At 39.1% G+C, this 19,706-nt stretch overlaps 1 protein-coding gene across 1 annotated transcript; it reads right to left on the bottom strand.

Moving 5' to 3' along the window:
* Positions 1-4,742: 4,742 nt before the first annotated feature.
* Positions 4,743-17,796, bottom strand: LOC110914518. The gene is made up of 3 exons (XM_022159308.1): positions 17,402-17,796; positions 8,412-9,955; positions 4,743-8,305 (listed from the first exon to the last, which is right to left on the bottom strand). The coding sequence occupies exons 1-3, from the start codon at positions 17,794-17,796 to the stop codon at positions 4,743-4,745; spliced, it is 5,502 nt and encodes a 1,833-aa protein (XP_022015000.1).
* Positions 17,797-19,706: the final 1,910 nt, after the last annotated feature.

Here is a 19,706-nt window from a genome sequence, read left to right as displayed (position 1 = left end):
TGTCTATGAGGTACATAGTACCATAAGCCAATAGGTAATCACCCAATATCACATGCATGTATAATCAACAATGTATGAGTGAGGAAACAATTGTTGAGCTTTCATATAAGCTTGGCAACTTGACTTATTGCTTGTAACGGGGAAAACAAAATGAACTCGAGGTTACATCACCTTGGTCATACAAGTTTCATAATATGAAAGTAGCAGTTATTTTCCTGCTACATTGGTTTTCTTAGGTCTTTAGCTTCATTGATGGGTATACTTTCCCAGTGATGGGGGTTGTTCATGTAGGGGTGATAGAGAGTGTAACGTCACTGAATCTTTCCCGCGTGTTAGCCATCTCCACTTACTTAGATATCGGTTCCCAAACTCCTCATATACGGGTAAAAGTGTTAGACACGAAGTAGGCAAAGACAGGTTTCCTACTTTGTAAAGTGCTAGGACAACTGTCTAGGTATTGTTTTATTAGATGAAGGTGTGAACACCTAGAGATTATTTTTGGATGGGTGGTGATCATTTGCCTGACCCACAGAGTCCACCAGGATTTCCATGCACTACAAGTCGTTATTACGTGGGCCCCCGTAATAATAAATTGTCTTGCATAGTTACCCCAATTTTCCCTCGTCCAAGCAGATGATCAACCAAGGAGGGGACACTACTGCCTTGTACCTTTGACATGGAAAGGACCATTGTGGTGGTCCATGCGCTAACATTCGTTATCGCTACGCGCGAATAGGCACGATGATTAAACAAAATAGGAATAAGAAGAATTCCTAGTAGTTGGAGGGGCACCTTTGAGATGAATACTTCATCTTCCTTGTCTGGTCAAGTGTGTCGACAATCTCGCTTCACAAAAGCCACAGGGACCTCGTCCCGCTGATTAAGAAGTTGTCCAAGGTTGTCGCCTCTGCCTCGCCGTTACTACCATAGTCAGGCACCTTCACAATCGAGAGGGAAGAGCGGCCATCTCCTATGGAAACAAGCTCAGAATCTCGTTTGGTAATCACTCCAGCCATGAGCTTTGCAATAAGCGCAAGGCTGATAGCTTCATCGTGCGAGTTAAGGACAATAATAGGATTCGGAGTCGAAGGTATCTTATTCACGTCAATAATTATTCTGTACACTTATTCATATGTATATATCAATAAACAAATATGTTACTTAGCATAAACAGGCAATTAGATGCATCGTATCACATATAGCTCTCGTTTGTCCTTTCGGGGGGGGGGGTCATTTTGTCTTCGGCAAGTCTATCCCACATAGACTATGCCTTAATTGGCACCTTGATTTGGGGTATTCTTCTCCCTACCAATGTCCTTGCCTTGTCTTTTTCTGAAAAGTGTTTGACTCATGGATCTTGACGTTTACGTGAATGCAATGAAAAACCTCTTTGTAAAAATGTTTTTGTGAGAGAGTCTTAGTGATTGTAGTCTAGACTCGTGAAGGAATCCTAGTTCACTACAATCGAAGCTCTGATACCAAAGTGTCACACCCTGACTTTTGCGGAAGCGTATGATGTGTGACTTGTTTAATACCATTGCATTCAATCATAATAAACAACTATATGATCAAAACAATGTTCATCCATTCATTAAGTTAAACATATTACAAACTCCAGTTATTGAAGTTTTAAAACACAACCTTTGACTAGGTTACAAACCAACAAAAGTGGATGACATCTAACTTGAAGTCTACTTCTAGAAACAACACCCGCGCCCAAGATCCAACATGTTACCTGAAATACATGTAATTTTGGAAAACATCAACAAAAGTTGAGCGAGTTCATGCATTTTGTGTGAGTGCTGACAAACTTGTGAACCTTTGAGAGACTCCTTTGAAAATAGGTATGAAAAGCATTGATGAACATATCAAAAAAATGTTTTACAAGGACATTAAAGCATGTGAGGACATAGGGAGTACTCGAAATGAGTAGGCTTATACCTTTGTCGATTTCCCTCGACTATGTCGAATTCCCCTTCGACTATGTAAATTCACCTTGACTATGTCAATTCACCTTGACTATGTCGATTCACCTCGACTGGGACACCGAAGCACTCAAGTGGTCACATAAGTACCATAAGTGGGGTTCGGCCGTACCCGTTAGATCTAACCTTCGTCCCTAATTAAGAATTAATGGCATTTCAAATTTAGTCTATGTTCACATGATCTAACAGTTCATTTCATAGACATTTCATATCGTTCAAACATTCGTAACATGTATTCCACCCCCGAGAGTTATAAAACCAAAAACAGTTAAGAGAAAAGGGGACATGAACTCACTGTTTTGCGTTCTTCAATCCGACGTAACTCAAGCTGTTACTAGTGTGCCCGACTACCTACAACGTACTACGGTCTATTAGCCAAGCGGGTCGTGCCTTGACTTTGTATTAATTAGTGTCTTTGAGTTACGTATCTTCGTCCTTAATATTATTCCAAGTTATATAATTAATTGTTAAAATAATAAATATTTTAACTTAAATTATATTTAATAAATTTTGGAATATTTGTTAAGAATAATATATTTTAACTTGATACTACCCAAGTATTTAGACATGCATATCCTTCCCAAGGATGGGTATATTTGTATTTGTATTTCTTACACTCGTGTATTTTGCCATGTATTTGAGTCGTATTCCAGGGTGTATTTGTATGTACACAGATGCATATTTCCTTTGTGCTTATTAAGTATCATTATACTTAATTTTGTATTAACTTCTCCGGAATATTATTTCGACTAAAAGTTCATATATATTTCCAAAAATAATATATTTTCAAGTCTAACTTGACAAATATATATAAACTTATTTTTATCCAAAAATAAGGTATTTCAAGTTTTCTCAAGAAAATATATATATTTTTCCCAAAAATAATATATCTTCTAAAAATTCCAAGAAAATATATTTTTACTTCTAAAAATTATATTTTCTCCTTGTCAAAATATGATATAAATTTGCAATAATTGTAAAAATCATATTGTTGTTCCTTTGATGTCCAAAATATTATTTACCAAAAATATACTTATGAGTAAGTTTTCCGGAATATTCTGTAAGTTACATTCTTTTGCTCGGTTTTACCAATATTTTGTGTATAACTTGTATACTCATATTCTTGGAATTTTGGAAATATTTTGGATTGTAATTTCTTGGTATTTTTGGTGAGTTATATTATTTCAAGTTCTAAAATAATATAACTAATACACATAATATACAAGTAATCACACAAATTGTGATCAATATATATATTCCTATATATATACTTAGTCACTTTTATTTATCAAAAACCAACCTCCAATATTTGTAATTTTTGTAATAAAAATTATGGCAACTTTTATATGAAAACCATTCTCAAAATTTACTAATAAACACTTGTTTTAAAAATATTTTTCTAAGTGTTTAATTTCTACAAAAATTTTGTTATAGTTCCCCCCTTAAAAATGGAGGTTTCCATGCTTTCAAAGCATATCATTTTCTTTTAAAATCATCATCAATCATCAACAACATGAACAAAACGTACCATATGCTTTAAATATGCAAATTTACACTTTGAAATGAACTTGAAAAGTTGTAGTAACTTAGTATGTTATTTAGTAGGTTTAGTTACCCTCCAAAACATGGTTGTTTATTTATAAATCACCTTCTTGTAAAATTTAGTCCTTTACAACTTACTTGAAGATTTTCTAAAAATGATTTTTCTTGTATTCTTCTTGTTAACAACATGCTTCTAGTCTTGATTTACCACCAAAAATGTGACTAGCTTCCTTAGAACTCATGACTTTGTAAATCTTGTAAATAAACTTGGTTTCTTGGGAAAACAATTTTTTAAATCATCCCTTTATAAGCCTTGTAACAAGTATTCATCATCATTATACACTAAAACATCTTTGTTTTTCAAGTTCATGTTCACATAAAGGATGATCATTATAAATTTTCTCAAGATCTATCCTTACACTTGCTAGATCATGTGTTTAATCATCATCTAGCAAGGTTCCTATGATGATCAACATCATAAACACAAGAAATCAACATTCAAGTATACTACATACACTTAAAACAACTGGATCTTCATGTTTTAGAGCTTTATGTTTAAGTTTATGGTTATGTTTCTTCATGATCTTTATGTTTAACATATTATATCATCTTTTAACCAACATAATATGAAGTAAATGAGATCACAAGAGTCTTACTACTAGCACAAGGCTTGGGATGATTCAAGTGTAGAAAACAAGCGGATAAAAGCACTAGAGAGAGGTCCTTCAACTTCCAAGGCTTCCAAGCTTCCTAACTATGCTTCTTACACCTTAGGATCCCCTTAGAGTGTTTAAGAATGATTGAAAAATGGAGGTTGTAAGGTGAGGGTGTTGGGCCGTAAACAATGGAGGGAGGAGGGGAGGTTGTGGTGTAGTGGAGATGATGAAATGATTATGAGGTATAGACTTGTGGTTTATAAAGAAGTTCTCCCAACATTTAATTAACTCTTGGATATTATGTCTCAAAGATACCCAACAAATCAAATAAAATCACTAAATAAAATCTTTTTTTTTTTGGGTAAAGGGTTACCCCGGTGATTTTATATATCAACAAACCAAAACAAACCAAGTAGTGTAGAGAGTCTACACTAGTTCAATCATGAGGCATACCCCATGAAAGTAATCCAAAACAACCATAAACAAGCAACTACAAACCCAAAACAAAAAACAACTAGCCTGACCACTAGGAAAAACAAAATACAATTTAAACAACTAGTCAGCCACCATCGTCCAATAGCTCTTTGCCATGAACATCCCATTCGCTTAGAAGCCTGCGGACATTACCAGTATTCTTCAACCTCGCACCCATTAATTTGTATCGAACCAATTGTATAATATGAGCACCCACAGTCTCTGGAGGTCTTAGCTGATTTTTGAAAATCCTAGCATTTCGCTCCTGCCAAATAGTGTAAGCCGTAGCCGCAACCACCACTCTAGCGACATAATCCTTAGCTAATTTAGATTTGGACCGAGTAATCAACCAGTCTACAATATCTGCCCATTTGGGTTGAACCGAATCCATTCCCACCTTTCGTTTCACTATATCCCAAACCTTTGTCGAATAATTACATTCAAAGAACAAATGACTATGGGAGTCGTGATTAGCATAGCATAATAAACAACACATCATGTTCATATTTTTCCGACGAGACAAATCCCATTTTAGAATCTTATCTTGCGTAAGTAATTTACCTCGCATGATTAGCCACATGAGAAACGCATGCCGCGGTATACATTGAGCAAACCAGACTATAGTACTCCATACCACTTCCGTTTCCTTATACCGAATCGAGTCCCACACACACGATGTCGAAAAATCTGTCTTCTCATTACCATCTCGCCATATGACTCTGTCTAGTTTGTTTGGCATAATATGGACTTGATCTAGCTGATTTAAGACAGGGAATAAATCCCTCCAAGCGACCGGCCATTTCCACTCACCGTTTAACTGGATTTGAGAAACAGAATCCTCAAGCCGAAACCCTGCATTAGCAATAGTTCTAGGCACGATGAAGTTCCCAAGCGGCCCTAGCTCGCACCAAGTATCATACCAAGCCGAGGTCCTCGTACCATCTCCGATATCCGACCAAAAAAATTGTCTCATTTGCGGCCTAAGTTGGAGAAGTTTTCTCCAAGAATAGCAGCTATTCGAAACAACCTTTGAAATCCAGAAGTTTTTACCTCTTAACCTGTAGCTGTGCACCCACTCCACCCACAACGAATTTCGGTTTGTAATGATACTCCAAATATGCTTAGTCATTAGAGCTTTGTTTACATCACCTAGACGCCGAATACCCAAACCACCTTCATACTTGGGAAGACAAACGACTTTCCAAGACACCTTCGCTTTACCTCTATGGAACGCAACATCTTGAGACCACAAAAAATTCCTCATCTTTGCTTCCAATTCATGAATGACTCTATTCGGCAAAAGAAAGACAGATGACCAGAAAATATGCATAGAAGACAAGACGGAAACAATGAGCTGCAATCTCCCAGCAAACGAGAGCAGTTTGTTACGCCAATGCTTGATTCGTTTGTCAAGGCTTTCCATCAAAACACTACAGTCTTTATAAACGAGCCCTGAAGAGATCAAGGGAACACCAAGATAACGCACAGGCAAGGATCCCTCCTTAAACGGCATAATGTTCAGAATAGCATTTTTTATATAACTTGGGACATTACAAAAGAATACCGTGCTTTTCTGGATACTGGGCACCAACCCCGACATTTTAGAAAAGTCAGTAAGAGACTTCATAATACACCTGGCCGAAGCAATTTCCCCTCTCGCAAACAAGAACAAATCATCAGCAAAACATAGGTTGATTATTTGCTGCTTCTCACATTTATTATGAAATTTAAATGAAGAGTCAATCCTGATCATATGATGCAGAATGCCCGTGAGAACCTCCATCACCAAAGTAAAAAGATACGGGGAGAGAGGATCACCCTGACGAAGCCCCCGGCTACCTTTAAAATACCCATGAACATTACCGTTTACGCAAACAGAGTACGAAACAGTAGAGACACACACCATGATCCAATTGACCATCTTGTTATTGAAACCAAAGCCAAGCAGGATATTTTTAAGGAACTTCCAATCAACTGTATCATAAGCCTTTTGGATATCAACTTTAAACGCACATCTTGGCGGACCAGAATTTCTATGATAATTGTGCATCAATTCTTGGGTTAACAGAATATTGTCAGAAATCTTCCTACCTGGAACAAACGCAGACTGGTTGATGCTGACAATATTATTCAAGGCCCCCTTCACTCTCTCCGCCAGAATCTTGGTAATGCATTTATAAATGACATTACAGCATGCTATCGGTCTGAAATCAGTGACAACCGATGGGGACGGAACCTTAGGCACTAGCACGATAAGAGTATGGTTTAACTCTCGGAGAAGATTTCCCGTGTCAAAAAAATCGATAATAGCCCTTGAGACATCATTACCAACAATGTGCCACGCACTCTTGAAAAACGCTGCCGTAAAGCCGTCAGGACCAGGAGCCTTGTCAATACCAATAGAGAACATGGCTTTCTTAACCTCATCTTCAGTAACCTGTCTACACATATAACTAGCAATATTCGGATCCAATACATTAGTAAATAAATCCGGAGCCGGATTCAGAGAAGTATCGCCCCTACAACCCAAAAATTTTTCATAATGATCAACGACAGCCTGATACACCTGATTACCCTCATGGATAACACCCCCAGTATCACGGATCACATCTATACGGCTCTGATGATTTTTGCTTTTAAGTGATGAGTGGAAAAAAGCCGTGTTCATATCCCCAGCTCGTAACCATTCTACCTTGGATTTCTGTTTCAGAAAACGCTCCTCATCCAATAAAGCTTCTTTGTATTCAGCACTTAAAGTAGTTTCCTCAACCCGAAGACTCTCAGAATCCGGATGCTTGTCAATAGAATTCTGAATGACATCAAGCTTCTCGCGGAGAGCCTCAACTTTTTTATGCAAGTTACCTTGCTTAAATAACAGTGCACGGAGAGGCTTCTTAAGAAGCCGAAGACGTTTAACAACACGGAACTGGTGCACTCCATTTATTCTAGTATCCCACACCCTCTTCACTATATCGCCAAATTCAGGTTTAAAAACAAGAAAGTTAGCGAATTTAAATGACCGATGTTTCAAGATGTCAGCATCTGGAAGCTTTAAGACACACGGGCAATGATCCGAAAGACGATATGGTTGGAAAAAAGCAACAGCATTCGGAAAATTGGTAACGAAAGAGGTATTACCAAGAACTCTATCAATCTTCTTAAGCAGCCCAATTCCCTTTTTCGGCTTCTGACTCCAAGTGAAGTGAAGACCGGTTCGATTAATATCCAGCATTTCGAGGTCATCTACACACTCTTGGAACTCTATCATACTACGAGTCACCGAAGAAGCCCCCATCGATTTATCCTCTAGATTTAACGCTGAGTTGAAATCTCCCATAATAACCCATGGATTATTGCCAACAAAACTTTTGTGCATAGAGAGATGGTGCCATAGCTCCCTTCGGGTCACATAATAATTAGCCGCATAAACAACCGAACAAAAAGCTACCTTGTTATCTTTCTTAAAAAATAGTTGTAAATGAACAACCTGATCAGTCTGAGACAGCACCATAACATCAAAGACAGCTGGATTCCAACCTATAATGATCCTAGTACCTTTGCTACATCGAGCTCCATTAGATGTCCAATCCCATGAGCGAAAAACAGAACGGCACACTTGACTCAGTCTACTAACATCAACATGCGACTCTAAAATTGCACACAAACTCAAACTATAGTCTTTAACAGCTTGTCGAACCTCCGTTTGTTTCAGAGGGCGGTTCAACCCCCTTACATTCCATGATGCAAGACTAACCATTATTAACCGGTGAAAAAGGAGTGCTTGCCCCTTGTTTAGTTACAGGTTTACTCGCGTCGTTAACCAGAAACTCATCCGTCTCGTTGTATATTTCCTGGACCTCATCATCATCCAAATCATCTTTCGTATCCCCTTGTCCGCTTCCACCAGCTTCATGGTCATTACTCGGATCATTTAACACATCAAAAGGGTTTCTTGAGAAGAAACTCGAAGATGGGGCTGATTTATTAGGCTCTCCACTGGTTTTTAACCCAACCGGACGGTACTCGAATCTCTGTTTTTGTTTGTTAACCGGAAACCCGGTCCTCTTTGCCGCTTTCCTAGCTTCCACATCCCTGAATCCATCTTTGTCTACCACTGGTTTTTTCGAATTCCCTTTAGAATTAGGAGCTTTTTGAGCTTTTGGAATATTGGCCGGAGCCTTCGTAACCTGCGTGACTTGCTTCGGACAATCCCCATCGTTATGTCCAAAGACCTTGCAAAGAGAGCATCGGTGTGGGCACCATTCATATTCCACGTACATCTTTTCCTTAACAAACCCATCCCCTTCCAAATCTGGAACAGCAATCACAATCTCCTCCTTGCATTCATTATCTGCCGAGATTTCAACTAGAGCTCTCGCAAAGCTGCTCCGACCCCACGAATCTAAACACATTGAGGTAGTATAAGAATCTAACGCTATTGGTTTACCAATGGCTGTTGCAATCATGCTTAAACCATCCTCTGTATAAGCCGCAAGAGGAACCTCGTGAATTTTAACCCAAAGTTGCACCGACTTCACTTCCTTCTTTTCCAGTTTCGAGGATGGAGACCATACATTAAGAAAAAGCGGTTGTGAACGAATGATCCAAGGACCTCCTTTCATTGCATTCATCATACCATTCTCATTTGCAAATTTAAAGAAGAAGAAACCACTGGCATTCATCATAGACTTTTGGAGGCCAAATTTCTTCCAGTTGTTCCTCACGAAATACTCAACTACCGGGTAAGCAACACGATCACCAAGAAAGTATCCATATAACGTATTAGCAAGCTTATCTTTGACAACCCTAACAGATTCTTTCGGCAAAACTACATCACAGCCCTCCTGCTCTACCAGACTTGCAAGCGTTCGGAAATTAACCTTTCTAGCACTAGACGCCCCAATGGAATCCGCATACGATACCGGAGTCTTACCTGGATCCCTACGAACATTCTGACTTCCTTGCACACCAAGTTGATCACCCAAGACATCCATATCTGCCGTGGTAGACCCGAATACTCCACTAGGGTTTAAGTTCGATACTCCACTAGGGTTTGCATGGGATGCATTCATCGCCGCCACGTTAATCCCTCCACATGCAGTATTCAATTCGACCGGTTTAGAGATCTCCAACAACCCATCAAGAACCGAATGATTGTTGGTAGAGTAAATACCACGCCTAGGGAACATATTGTTACCCTCAATGTTCGTCACCCGCAAACCTATACCACGAATTGGAGGTGTTTTGTCTTCCGTCCCTGGAGTGCCTCCACCCTCCATCGTACCGTTTCCATCACTCCTACCCTCCATGCACACGTAACACCAAACAAAAACTCAGATTCAGCCACCAACCAACGAAAACAGAAAAACCCTAATCCTGAAACCCTAGTGCCGAAATCAAAATCCTTAACCCATTAATCCAGTGTATCAATCTAGCTAAATTAAACTCAGTTAACCGCGACCAATAACACCCAGATTAATCAGTCAGGACCTCAACAACAGCAACTATGGCGGCGATTATAGAAAGAAACGAAAAACCCTACTTAACAGATCGATTACTATTGCTAACTAGTTCGTTATAGAGATTGGATGAACAATCCCTAATCACAGACTGTTATACAAACGAATCTCAATGAAAATTAGGGTTCATGATGCGCAAGAAATCGCCCAGGAGAGAGGGAGGGTTTTTTTTACTAAATAAAATCTTTAGTGTGGGGCCCTTGTCTAACCGGTTATGGGGGGGGGGTGTCTTGGTTACATTTCAATTCCAAGTTACTTAATCTAGTTAAATGTTAAGTGTTAGATTTAGGGGTTTAAGTATGTTTATATGTTTTAGGATATAATATGATGTTTAGTGAACAATACTAGCTTTGTAACATTAAAACAATGCTTCTAGTTAAATTTTGGTGTTTTGGGTAGTGTCCGGTTGTTCGGTTGGTTACCGGTTCGTTAAAGTGCTAAATATCGCCGTTTAGTGTGCTTTATGTTGTCTTTTATGACAGTTTCGATTCCCGACACTTAGGAAAGTATTCTGGACTATTAAACCATAATTATTTTGGAGTTAAAATGCTGAAAATAGCTGAACTTTGGTTATTTTCTGCAGAATTCTGCATTTTTAGTGTGTTCCTGGCACTTTCTGGCACCTATGTCATTACTAAGAATGCAGTTTTGTAATCCCTAATGTCCTACACACTATCCTAGTGTATCACTTGGTTCTGGTGCTCATTATGTGTCTTAACATCATGTCTGTCTAAGTACTGAACTTCCGTCACTGCTTTTAGTTTGTCAGATAATGGTGCCAATTCTGTTCTGTGCATTAATAGAACTATATCATGTTGCATGTAGTAAAAAGTCTTGCAACATGAAATGCCATTGTATGTGTATATCAGTAATCAGAAATTCATTCGTCTTGTAAACTATACCATGCACAGTTCTTAAAACACAGATTACTGTTCAATTAGTGTACGGAATGTACGAAAAGTGACAGTTGTCACAAGAAATCAGGTGACAAGGTGGAAAGAAGACAAAGTCAGGGCCAGCTACAAAAGGTTGGAAGAACTAAGAAAGACAAATCCAAATATCCCACAAAAACCTGACTATCCTGAAGCAGAGGTTTCAACAAGACCACCAAAGCTGCAAGTCAGGAAATCTACTGCTCCACATGCTGCCATTCATTATCAAAGAAGAAGACAAAAGCAGATGGATGCAGAGACACCAGAGGATCAAGCTGCAGGTGATGAAGTTTTAAAAATGGTCCTCAAACTAATGATGGCTAATATTCCTGAACTTGCTAAAGCTCAAAGCACTGCTTAGTCAGTCATCACCAGGCCATCATCTCCAAATTCCTCATCTAATAAAAATCTCCCAAGAAACCCACTGGATTTAAAAGTACTAAAGTGGAAAACTGACAAACAGTCCCACGTATTGACTCTGATCAAATCTAGTGGAGAAGTGAAGAAAATATTAGGGGAACAAGCACTAGGCCTGAGTGTTGAAGATCTGCAGGATCTCCTTGATCTTCCACTTTGCAGGGATGAAGATGATGCAGATGCCCTAGACTTTGAGTTACAACTTAAAGGTCAGATAAGGGAATTGCTGATGAGACAGTAAAGATCTACAATAATGAAGGGTTTTGGCATCATCTGTTCCAGGGGGAGATTGATGGGAATGAACCCTGCCAGAGGAACAGTTGATCAAAGCCAAAACCAGATTAGAGCAGTGGATCCAAAATAAGCAGATGTTATGTTTACATTCTTTTTTTTGGGTAAAGGGTTACCCCGGTGATTCTATTAAAATGCAACCGCAAATAAGAACAAGTAGTGAGGATGTGTTCCACACTAGTTCATATATAGGACATGCCCCATATATGTATGACCCAGCAAAAACAAAAACAACTATGACACCCCGTAACCTAGCCTACTATACATCATGATCTAGTAGACAAAACAATGGAAAAAACAAAAACAAAATCCTCAACCGCCATCATCAAAAATAAAGTTGCCACAAACCGGCAACCCCTTCAAACGAACCAAAAGTAGCCTATCCATTTGAGAATTTTGTGGAAGAGGTGCTTGCCCCTGCTTTCGAAGAGAATGGATGAGTACCCGACGTCATAAATGCACTAGTTTCAATGTTATGTTTACATTCTCTCCCCTTGAAAGTGGTTTCAACATCTGATGACCTCCATCCACTGATCCTTTACAACAAACTGCTGACTTACAACTGCTGATCAAGTTAAAGACTGATGAAGACTAAAGCCCTGTTGATCAATCTACTGTTATGGGTCAAGCACTGCTGAAGATATCAAGTACTGCTGGAGTCACAACAGTGGAAGGATAAAGCAGTAGTTTAGTCTTTCTTATGTAATGTATTGTAATCAGTAGTTAGCATAGCAGTGTTTGTATTAGATCAGTAGTTAGAGTTTGTTAGGAGGTTAGATGTCACTTTCATGGTGGCGTCAGCAAAGATGCCACAGTGGTTTGAGCGTGCCTATAAATAGAACAGTACCATGTACTGTTCTATTAGCTCTTCATCACTTTTCTTCCTGTACGAACAAACATTGTGAGCTTAGGCTGAGGGGGAGTTTGTTACATGCATGCATATTGTAAACTGAATCTTGGAATAAATTCAAGCATTCGGTTCAATGTTAAACTTGTGTGTTAAAAGCAATTCTCCTGTTTGATTGTATGCAAAGTTTATTTCCATCTTAATTCCGCTACATTTACTTGTTCATCTTCATTATTTCTTAAACAAAAAACACAATAAAAAAGAAACTCATATCCTAACAGCTTGAATGTATGCGTTTTAAGATTACCGCGTAGATGTTTGTATCAGTAAAGCATGGATTTTACAAAACATAACTCTTGATTTAAATTATGATTTATCAAATACATTGTTTTGTACATTTCTTTCTTATAGGGATGAGTAAATTCTTTTATTCACTATACATTACATTTGATTATACATGAACATTTTCACATTGATTTTAACAATACATTTTGGTGGTTTGTTTGGGTAAGTGATTTAAATAACGAGGCGTGTGTAATATGATAAAAGCATGGCGGATACGCCGCTGGTACTTCCTATATATAAATGCTTTTATGATATTACATATCGTAGCGTTATTTAAACCATTTCAATTTAGACATATTACATTTTACACAGATAACATATTTTCACATAAACATTGTTTTACAAACAACATATTATACAAACTCATTTTTACTTAGTTATTTACTTAACTTTGCATTATTCTTTTATATCATCTGATTTCTTTTCAATTTTTGTAAGATTTATAAAAGAAAATATTTTTAAGGTTCATGACTACTTTTGTTAAACATTCTTTTAACCTACAAGTCATGAATCCTGCATCAATAAAACCTATGTATCTCACAGCATTTTTATGCTGACATACCTATTTTCACATGTGTTTTCAGGAGCTAGTGCATAGGATTGATCAAGATACACTTAGGCGGACTTAGGCCTTAGTGACAATAAAAGATGCAAGACTAGTTAATTATGTTATGTTTCATTGTTTTTAAGACATTCTAACCTCTTTTAATTCAATAAAACAAAACTTCAATTTCCATGTGTTGTGAAACAATGATTCTGTTACGACACTCCCCGACGATTCCGCCGCGGTTTGTTGTTTTACGCGGTCAGGGTGTGACAGAAGAGTTGGTATCAGAGCTCATGGTTATAGGGAATTAGGTTATTAGTAATGCTTTGACCTAGTCTATAACCTTACTAGGACCCTAACATAAGATTCTTGTGCTTAGATCTTAAAACACTACCGTCACTTATCTTTAGGTGACAACCACAACAAGAACACAAATTTCAAATCCGCTTTGAAAACCAATCATTTGTTCTAGGATGATTTATTATATGGTTTTGAACCTTCAAAGTTTTCAAAATCTCGTAAAAGTTTGGGTCTTATAATGTGAACACGTGCGATCAGGAAGGGTGGGTGCTTGTGTCACACCCCCAAAATCCACCCGCGGAGTACCACCGCTTGGAGGCCTGACATGACCTGGATCAAGCCACCAATCATATTGAACATGTAATTATTAAGTAAAAGTAAATGTCATTCAACCACCAATATGAAAGGTGTTCAAAATATAAGTATGTTATCACTGTTTAGCGGAAGCGTATAAATAAAACCCAACGTAATAAAGTACGAAATGTCATAAAGTGTTTTAACGAAACATTTACGATCCGTGCCCACAACGACCTGCTCCTCCTTGTGCAAGCTCCATAAGTACCTAAGGTCCTGCAAGGCATGCAGCAGAGAGTCAACAACTAGTTGAGCGAGTTCACAGTCAATAGTTCAGTAATAGTAATGGTATAGTAAGCATTGCGTTCGTTCATTAAGTCATGTATCGTATTAGTTCGTATCGCAGCCCTCTAGGCATGTATGCGAAGATTAGGGAAAGTTCTCAAGTATTCTAGACTATGTATATTTGTATCGCGGCCACCCTGGCATGTGTGCGAAGTTTTAGTATATAGTTTGCGGCCTTTCCAAGGCATGTGTGCGAAGATCAGTCATAATATCGCGGCCAACCCCTGGCGTGTGTGCGAAGATCAGTTCAATTGGTATACTAGTCTAGGTCGTATCTCATCATTACCCTTCCTCACCCTGAGAACCATATCATTAAATTCTATCATCTGAGTAAGTACGAATAAATAATCCAAAACCCATTCCCACCCTGGGAACCCCATGCCTTGGCTGTGTGAACTCACCTTGGTTTGCTCGGCAGATAGGCACTTGTCCTAAGTTGGTCAACCACACCCTATTATAGCTACCACTCGTTAGGACGGTAAACAAGAAATCGCGTATAAGCTACACGTATCTAACAGGTATTCGTCAAGTAGCGTACATGTATCAAATCAAGTTATCATGTATACAAGTAGGTCACGTATGTTGAACATGTATTTCATAAAACAAAATGGATACATGTTGTACTATATGCTTATTGTTGACAAGTTAATATACTATTCGTAAACTCTTATGAATATCCAGCTAGAGTGTTAAAACAATAACTAATGTTTTATCTCTTATTAGCGTACATGTGTATTTTGCTAATATCATGACCTGTTTTAACTAAAACAAAACATTTAGTTACCAAGAAATCATATTAACATCTAGTTACTTATTCAATCTAACTTACCAAGAAATCATATTAACAATTCTAGCAAGTATCAACTATTGTGCACTATTCTAACATGTATTTTCATGGTTTCATAATAACAGCCCAACTTCACCTCCTTAACTCTGTGCGGCCCATTCAGGTATCGACCCAATTACATCAAGTCCAGCCGAGTGTGCTGGAGGTGTGCAACATATAGTTGGGGTACGGCCCATTCGTTAACCCTCGGCCCCAAACCCAATACGGTGCATGATCCCTATTATTTTCTTTTGTAAATTGCCGCAACAACGGAAATCAAATGATACTTGGTTCAGATTGATCAACACTAGAGTTCCTAAAACAACTTATAGTTCATCGACTAACCACATTCAGTATGATGTTTAACAACCTCCTAGTTCATATTCATTGTCATAAAGTCAATATCCATTAACATATATACCTTCGGCCAAGGGTGTCAAGAAATCAATTTATGATAACAAGTCTCACAAAACAGATTACCTATAATAAAATCAACCAATCATCGTTACAATCCATTAATCAAGTCCTACTACTCATTCAATGTTCATGCAGTGACCCAAAAATCAACTAAATCATGCACTCATGAATAACATCACTTATGGATTTAATACACATGACCCCCTTTAATTATGATTGGACCTTCTATTTGATTGGGCCACTCAAGTAATGGCCGACAACCTTTGTTATAGCTTCACATACAAACCAAACTTTATTGTTTGATTTGGTCAAGCACATGGGCCGCCATATTCAAGGTCATCATGTAATCAGTTTCTAACAAAGCTAATCCACAATATATATTTTTTTATTATAATCATCACTATCAAATCAACCATTATCAAAACTAGCAAAGATAGCCGACCACTATTGTTGTTTTCATACTATTATTGGACCAATTCTAGTAGTGGCTGCAAGTTGATTCTATTGGACCACTTTTTAGCATATTCTAACTATTCTAAAGATACATAAAATCACTTGTTTAATGCCAATCACATGCCCTTATGAACCCATGAACGACAACTATGTGACAACCTTTATCCAAAGGACTGCAAACAATCAATCAATACACACCATGTGATGACCACAAGAATAAGACAAATAAGGATCACACTAACAAGTTATGCAAACAAATTAATACACATAAGAAAAACAAGATGGTATACTAACCAGGCTACGCAAGACTCCAAGAATGAACTTCAAGCGGAAAGGTCTCAACAAGGGGGGGGGGGTTCCTTGCCGATCGCAAGTTTGAGAGAGGAAGTAGGGTTTGTTTTTGTGATTTAAAAACTTCCAAGAAGTTTACGTGCAAGTATCTATATAATGGTAACAACTAAATCAAGTGGGCTAAGATGCATCTGGGCCGATTCAATAAAAGGTTACACAACTTTCATTTTGGGCCAAATAGATCAAAACACATAAAAAAAGCTAGTTGGGCTCAGTTAATTTATTTGGGTCTAAATGGTGTGAAGTTGCATGGTGAAATTATGTAGCCCCATACATGCGTGCCCAAACAAATGTCACGTTATTTAACCGAGTTAACAAATGTTTAAGTTTAATGGAGTTAATATCACAAGATTACACGTCACTAACCTTGAAAGTTTGGGTTGTCACATCATCCCCAACTTGAAAGAAATTTCGTCCCGAAATTTTGCACGTAGTTTTTTTTTTTTTTGGGTAAAGGGTTACCCCGGTGATTCTATTAAAATGCAACCGCAATTAAGTACAAGTAGTGAGGATATGTTCCACACTAGTTCATATACAGGACATGCCCCATATATGTAAAATCAAAACAAAAACCAAAGACCTATAACACCCCATAACCTAGTCTACTATACATCATGACACGACATCTAGTAGACAAACAATGCAAAACACAAAACAAAAACCTCAACCACCATCATCAAAGATAAAGTAGCCACAAAACAGCAGCCCCTTCAGACGAAAAGCAGATAGCCTATCCCATAGAGAACTTGGTAGAAGAGGTGCTTGCCCCTGCTTTCGAAGAGAAAGGATGAGTACCCGATGTCATAAATGCACTAGTTTCATTGTAGACTTCTTCACCCTCCTCCTCATCCGATTCCTGCCTGTCATTCGACGGTTTCTTCTCCACTCGACCCACAGTGCTACCTCCCTGATTACCAGTATCATCCTGCAGAATGTCAAACGGGTTAGACGTTGAAACCTGATTCTGCATCGGACTCTTTGAGGACGATTTTGGTTTAGGGTTGACGACTGGCCTGTAGACTACCTTAGGCTTCTGGTTTTTCATATGGATGCCTTGGTTGTTCACTTTCTTCTTCTTGGCCCCTACAACCTGAAATTCATCATTATTCTTTTCAGCATCTCCACTAGAAGATACCTGAGGGTTCTTCGGGCACGAGCTGTCATCATGACCAAACACACAACAAGAGGAGCACCTTAGAGGCTCCCAATCATATTCAACCTTGCCCTCCACCTTTGAGTACCCACTACCATCCATAGATGGGATAGCAACTGTAACACTCTTTTTTAACTCAGCCCCCGCTTGCACTTCAATAAGCGCTAGCACGTAGTTACTGAGGAAGCTAGTTAAGTTGCGTGGTTTCCTGGTTTTTCTTGGGGTGTCACATCATCCCCCCGTTGGTTTGGAATTTCGTCTCGAAATTCCGCAGAACAATAGGAATGGGGTCGATAGAAAAGGTCTGATCAGCAAGAACAAGATTGCAACCCTAAACTATGTGTGTGGCCTCTAGACTTTTACCGTTTGCTAGTTCTACTATGTGCTTGGTGTTCAAAAGTATTGGGGTAGGATTAAGCATTTGACTAACTTTTAAAGACACGAAACAAGTATCGGCACCCGAATCAAATAAAAGAGTAACATAAAAGTCATCAAGTAGGAACTCACGCTGACCGATCACGAAGACACGTCCCCTAGCACCTTTGCCGTCGTTGTTACCCCCATTGTTGTTCCCATTTCCTTGGTTGTTGTTGTTCTGATTCTGATTTAGCTGGGGGCAGTCTCTTTTGAAATGGTCTTCAGCACCACACTGAAAGCATCCCATGTTGCCTCGCTGTTGCTGCTGCTGGTTTTGTGGAGCTGGTGGTTGCGGTTGCTGGTTCTGATTTGCTGGCCGTGAGCTTCTACAATCTTTGGCCTCATGACCCATCTTGAGACATCTTTGACAGCGGCCCTTGCGACACTGACCACTGTGATGTCTGTTGCACCTGTTACACAGTGGGTGAATTCCCCGATATCCACCCTGCCCCTGACTGCCTGATGATTGCTGACACGGACTCTGGTAGTCATTAGTCTTGCGCTGCTGTGCTTGAGACTGAACGGAAACTGATCCCTTGCTGGAATCCCCATCCCATTTCCGCTTGTTGTCACTGGGTGTAGTAGGAGTAGTAGCAGCAGTAGTGGTAGCACTGATGCGTTTTGGCAGCTTGTTCTGTTCCACTGCTTGATCGGTGAGTCGATGAGCAAGACGCTGGATGTCTTGGATGTTGTTGAGGTTAGCCGATGTCACATGGCTCTGGATCTCTGGCGCAAGTCCCTTGAGGTACAACTCAATGCGCTTAACTGGAGGGTCCACCATAGTTGGACACAAGATGGCGAGCTCGTTCGACCGTTTCGTATAAGCTTCGATTTCTGACCCCGCCATCTTCAGATGGTATAACTCCACCTCCAACTTGTGGATATCGTCACGCGTGCAGTACTCTCGTTTGATCAGTTCTTTGAAATCTTCCCAAGGTGTGGCGTTAGCAGCTGCCAACCCTAGGATCTGTACTTGCGCGTTCCACCAAGTTAGCGCTATTCCTTCGAGAGTGCCAGTGGCGTACTTGACCCTGCGAGCCTCAGGGCATTCACACATTTCGAACACTGACTCGAGCTTTTCAAACCAATGGAGGAGTCCCACTGCCCCCTCAGTGCCACTGAATGTGCTTGGACGACAGTCCATGAAGTTCTTGAAAGTGCAGACAGGCTGCTGAGCGTGTTGACCTCCTGCGTGTGCAGCTGCAAGTGCCGCAGCAACTTGTTTGTTAATGAGAGCCGTCAACTGGGCTTGAGTCAAGTTAATACGTCCGACCATGATCTTCATAGCAAATGTAACATAAGTGAGAGTGGTTCGCGAATAATGCGATGACAGAAGAGAGTAAGCACACAAGTGTTCTCAAGCAATAACGAATAGTAGGCAATGTAATCTAAGCATACCAGAGCAAATTTTCTATGTAATTCTAGCAAGTAGGCAATAAACATAAACCATATTACCTAAGATGTTGAGTCTTGCACGTGGAGCGAAGCGTCGTTGTGGATCGTTAAGCACTGTACTGGTTATAGTCTGGTTTTAATAAAAACGTTTTTCCCTTATTAAAACCAAGTTCTCTATAACCAATGGCTCTGATACCAAT

Source organism: Helianthus annuus, chromosome 15 (assembly GCF_002127325.2).
Source record: "Helianthus annuus cultivar XRQ/B chromosome 15, HanXRQr2.0-SUNRISE, whole genome shotgun sequence".
In the NCBI taxonomy this organism is placed as follows: domain Eukaryota; kingdom Viridiplantae; phylum Streptophyta; class Magnoliopsida; order Asterales; family Asteraceae; genus Helianthus; species Helianthus annuus.
This window is presented reverse-complemented; position numbering and strand designations above follow the sequence as displayed.

Bases quoted from the DNA above. Each gene is read 5' to 3' on its own strand.
- LOC110914518 (XM_022159308.1), bottom strand. From the start codon at position 17,796: ATGGATGGTAGTGGGTACTCAAAGGTGGAGGGCAAGGTTGAATATGAT. The intron at 9,956-17,401 runs GCAGGAATCGGA...CATGGAGGGTAG, and splicing joins AAGAAACCGTCGAATGACAG to GAGTGATGGAAACGGTACGA. The intron at 8,306-8,411 runs GTTAGTCTTGCA...GTGCAATTTTAG, and splicing joins TTTTTCACCGGTTAATAATG to AGTCGCATGTTGATGTTAGT.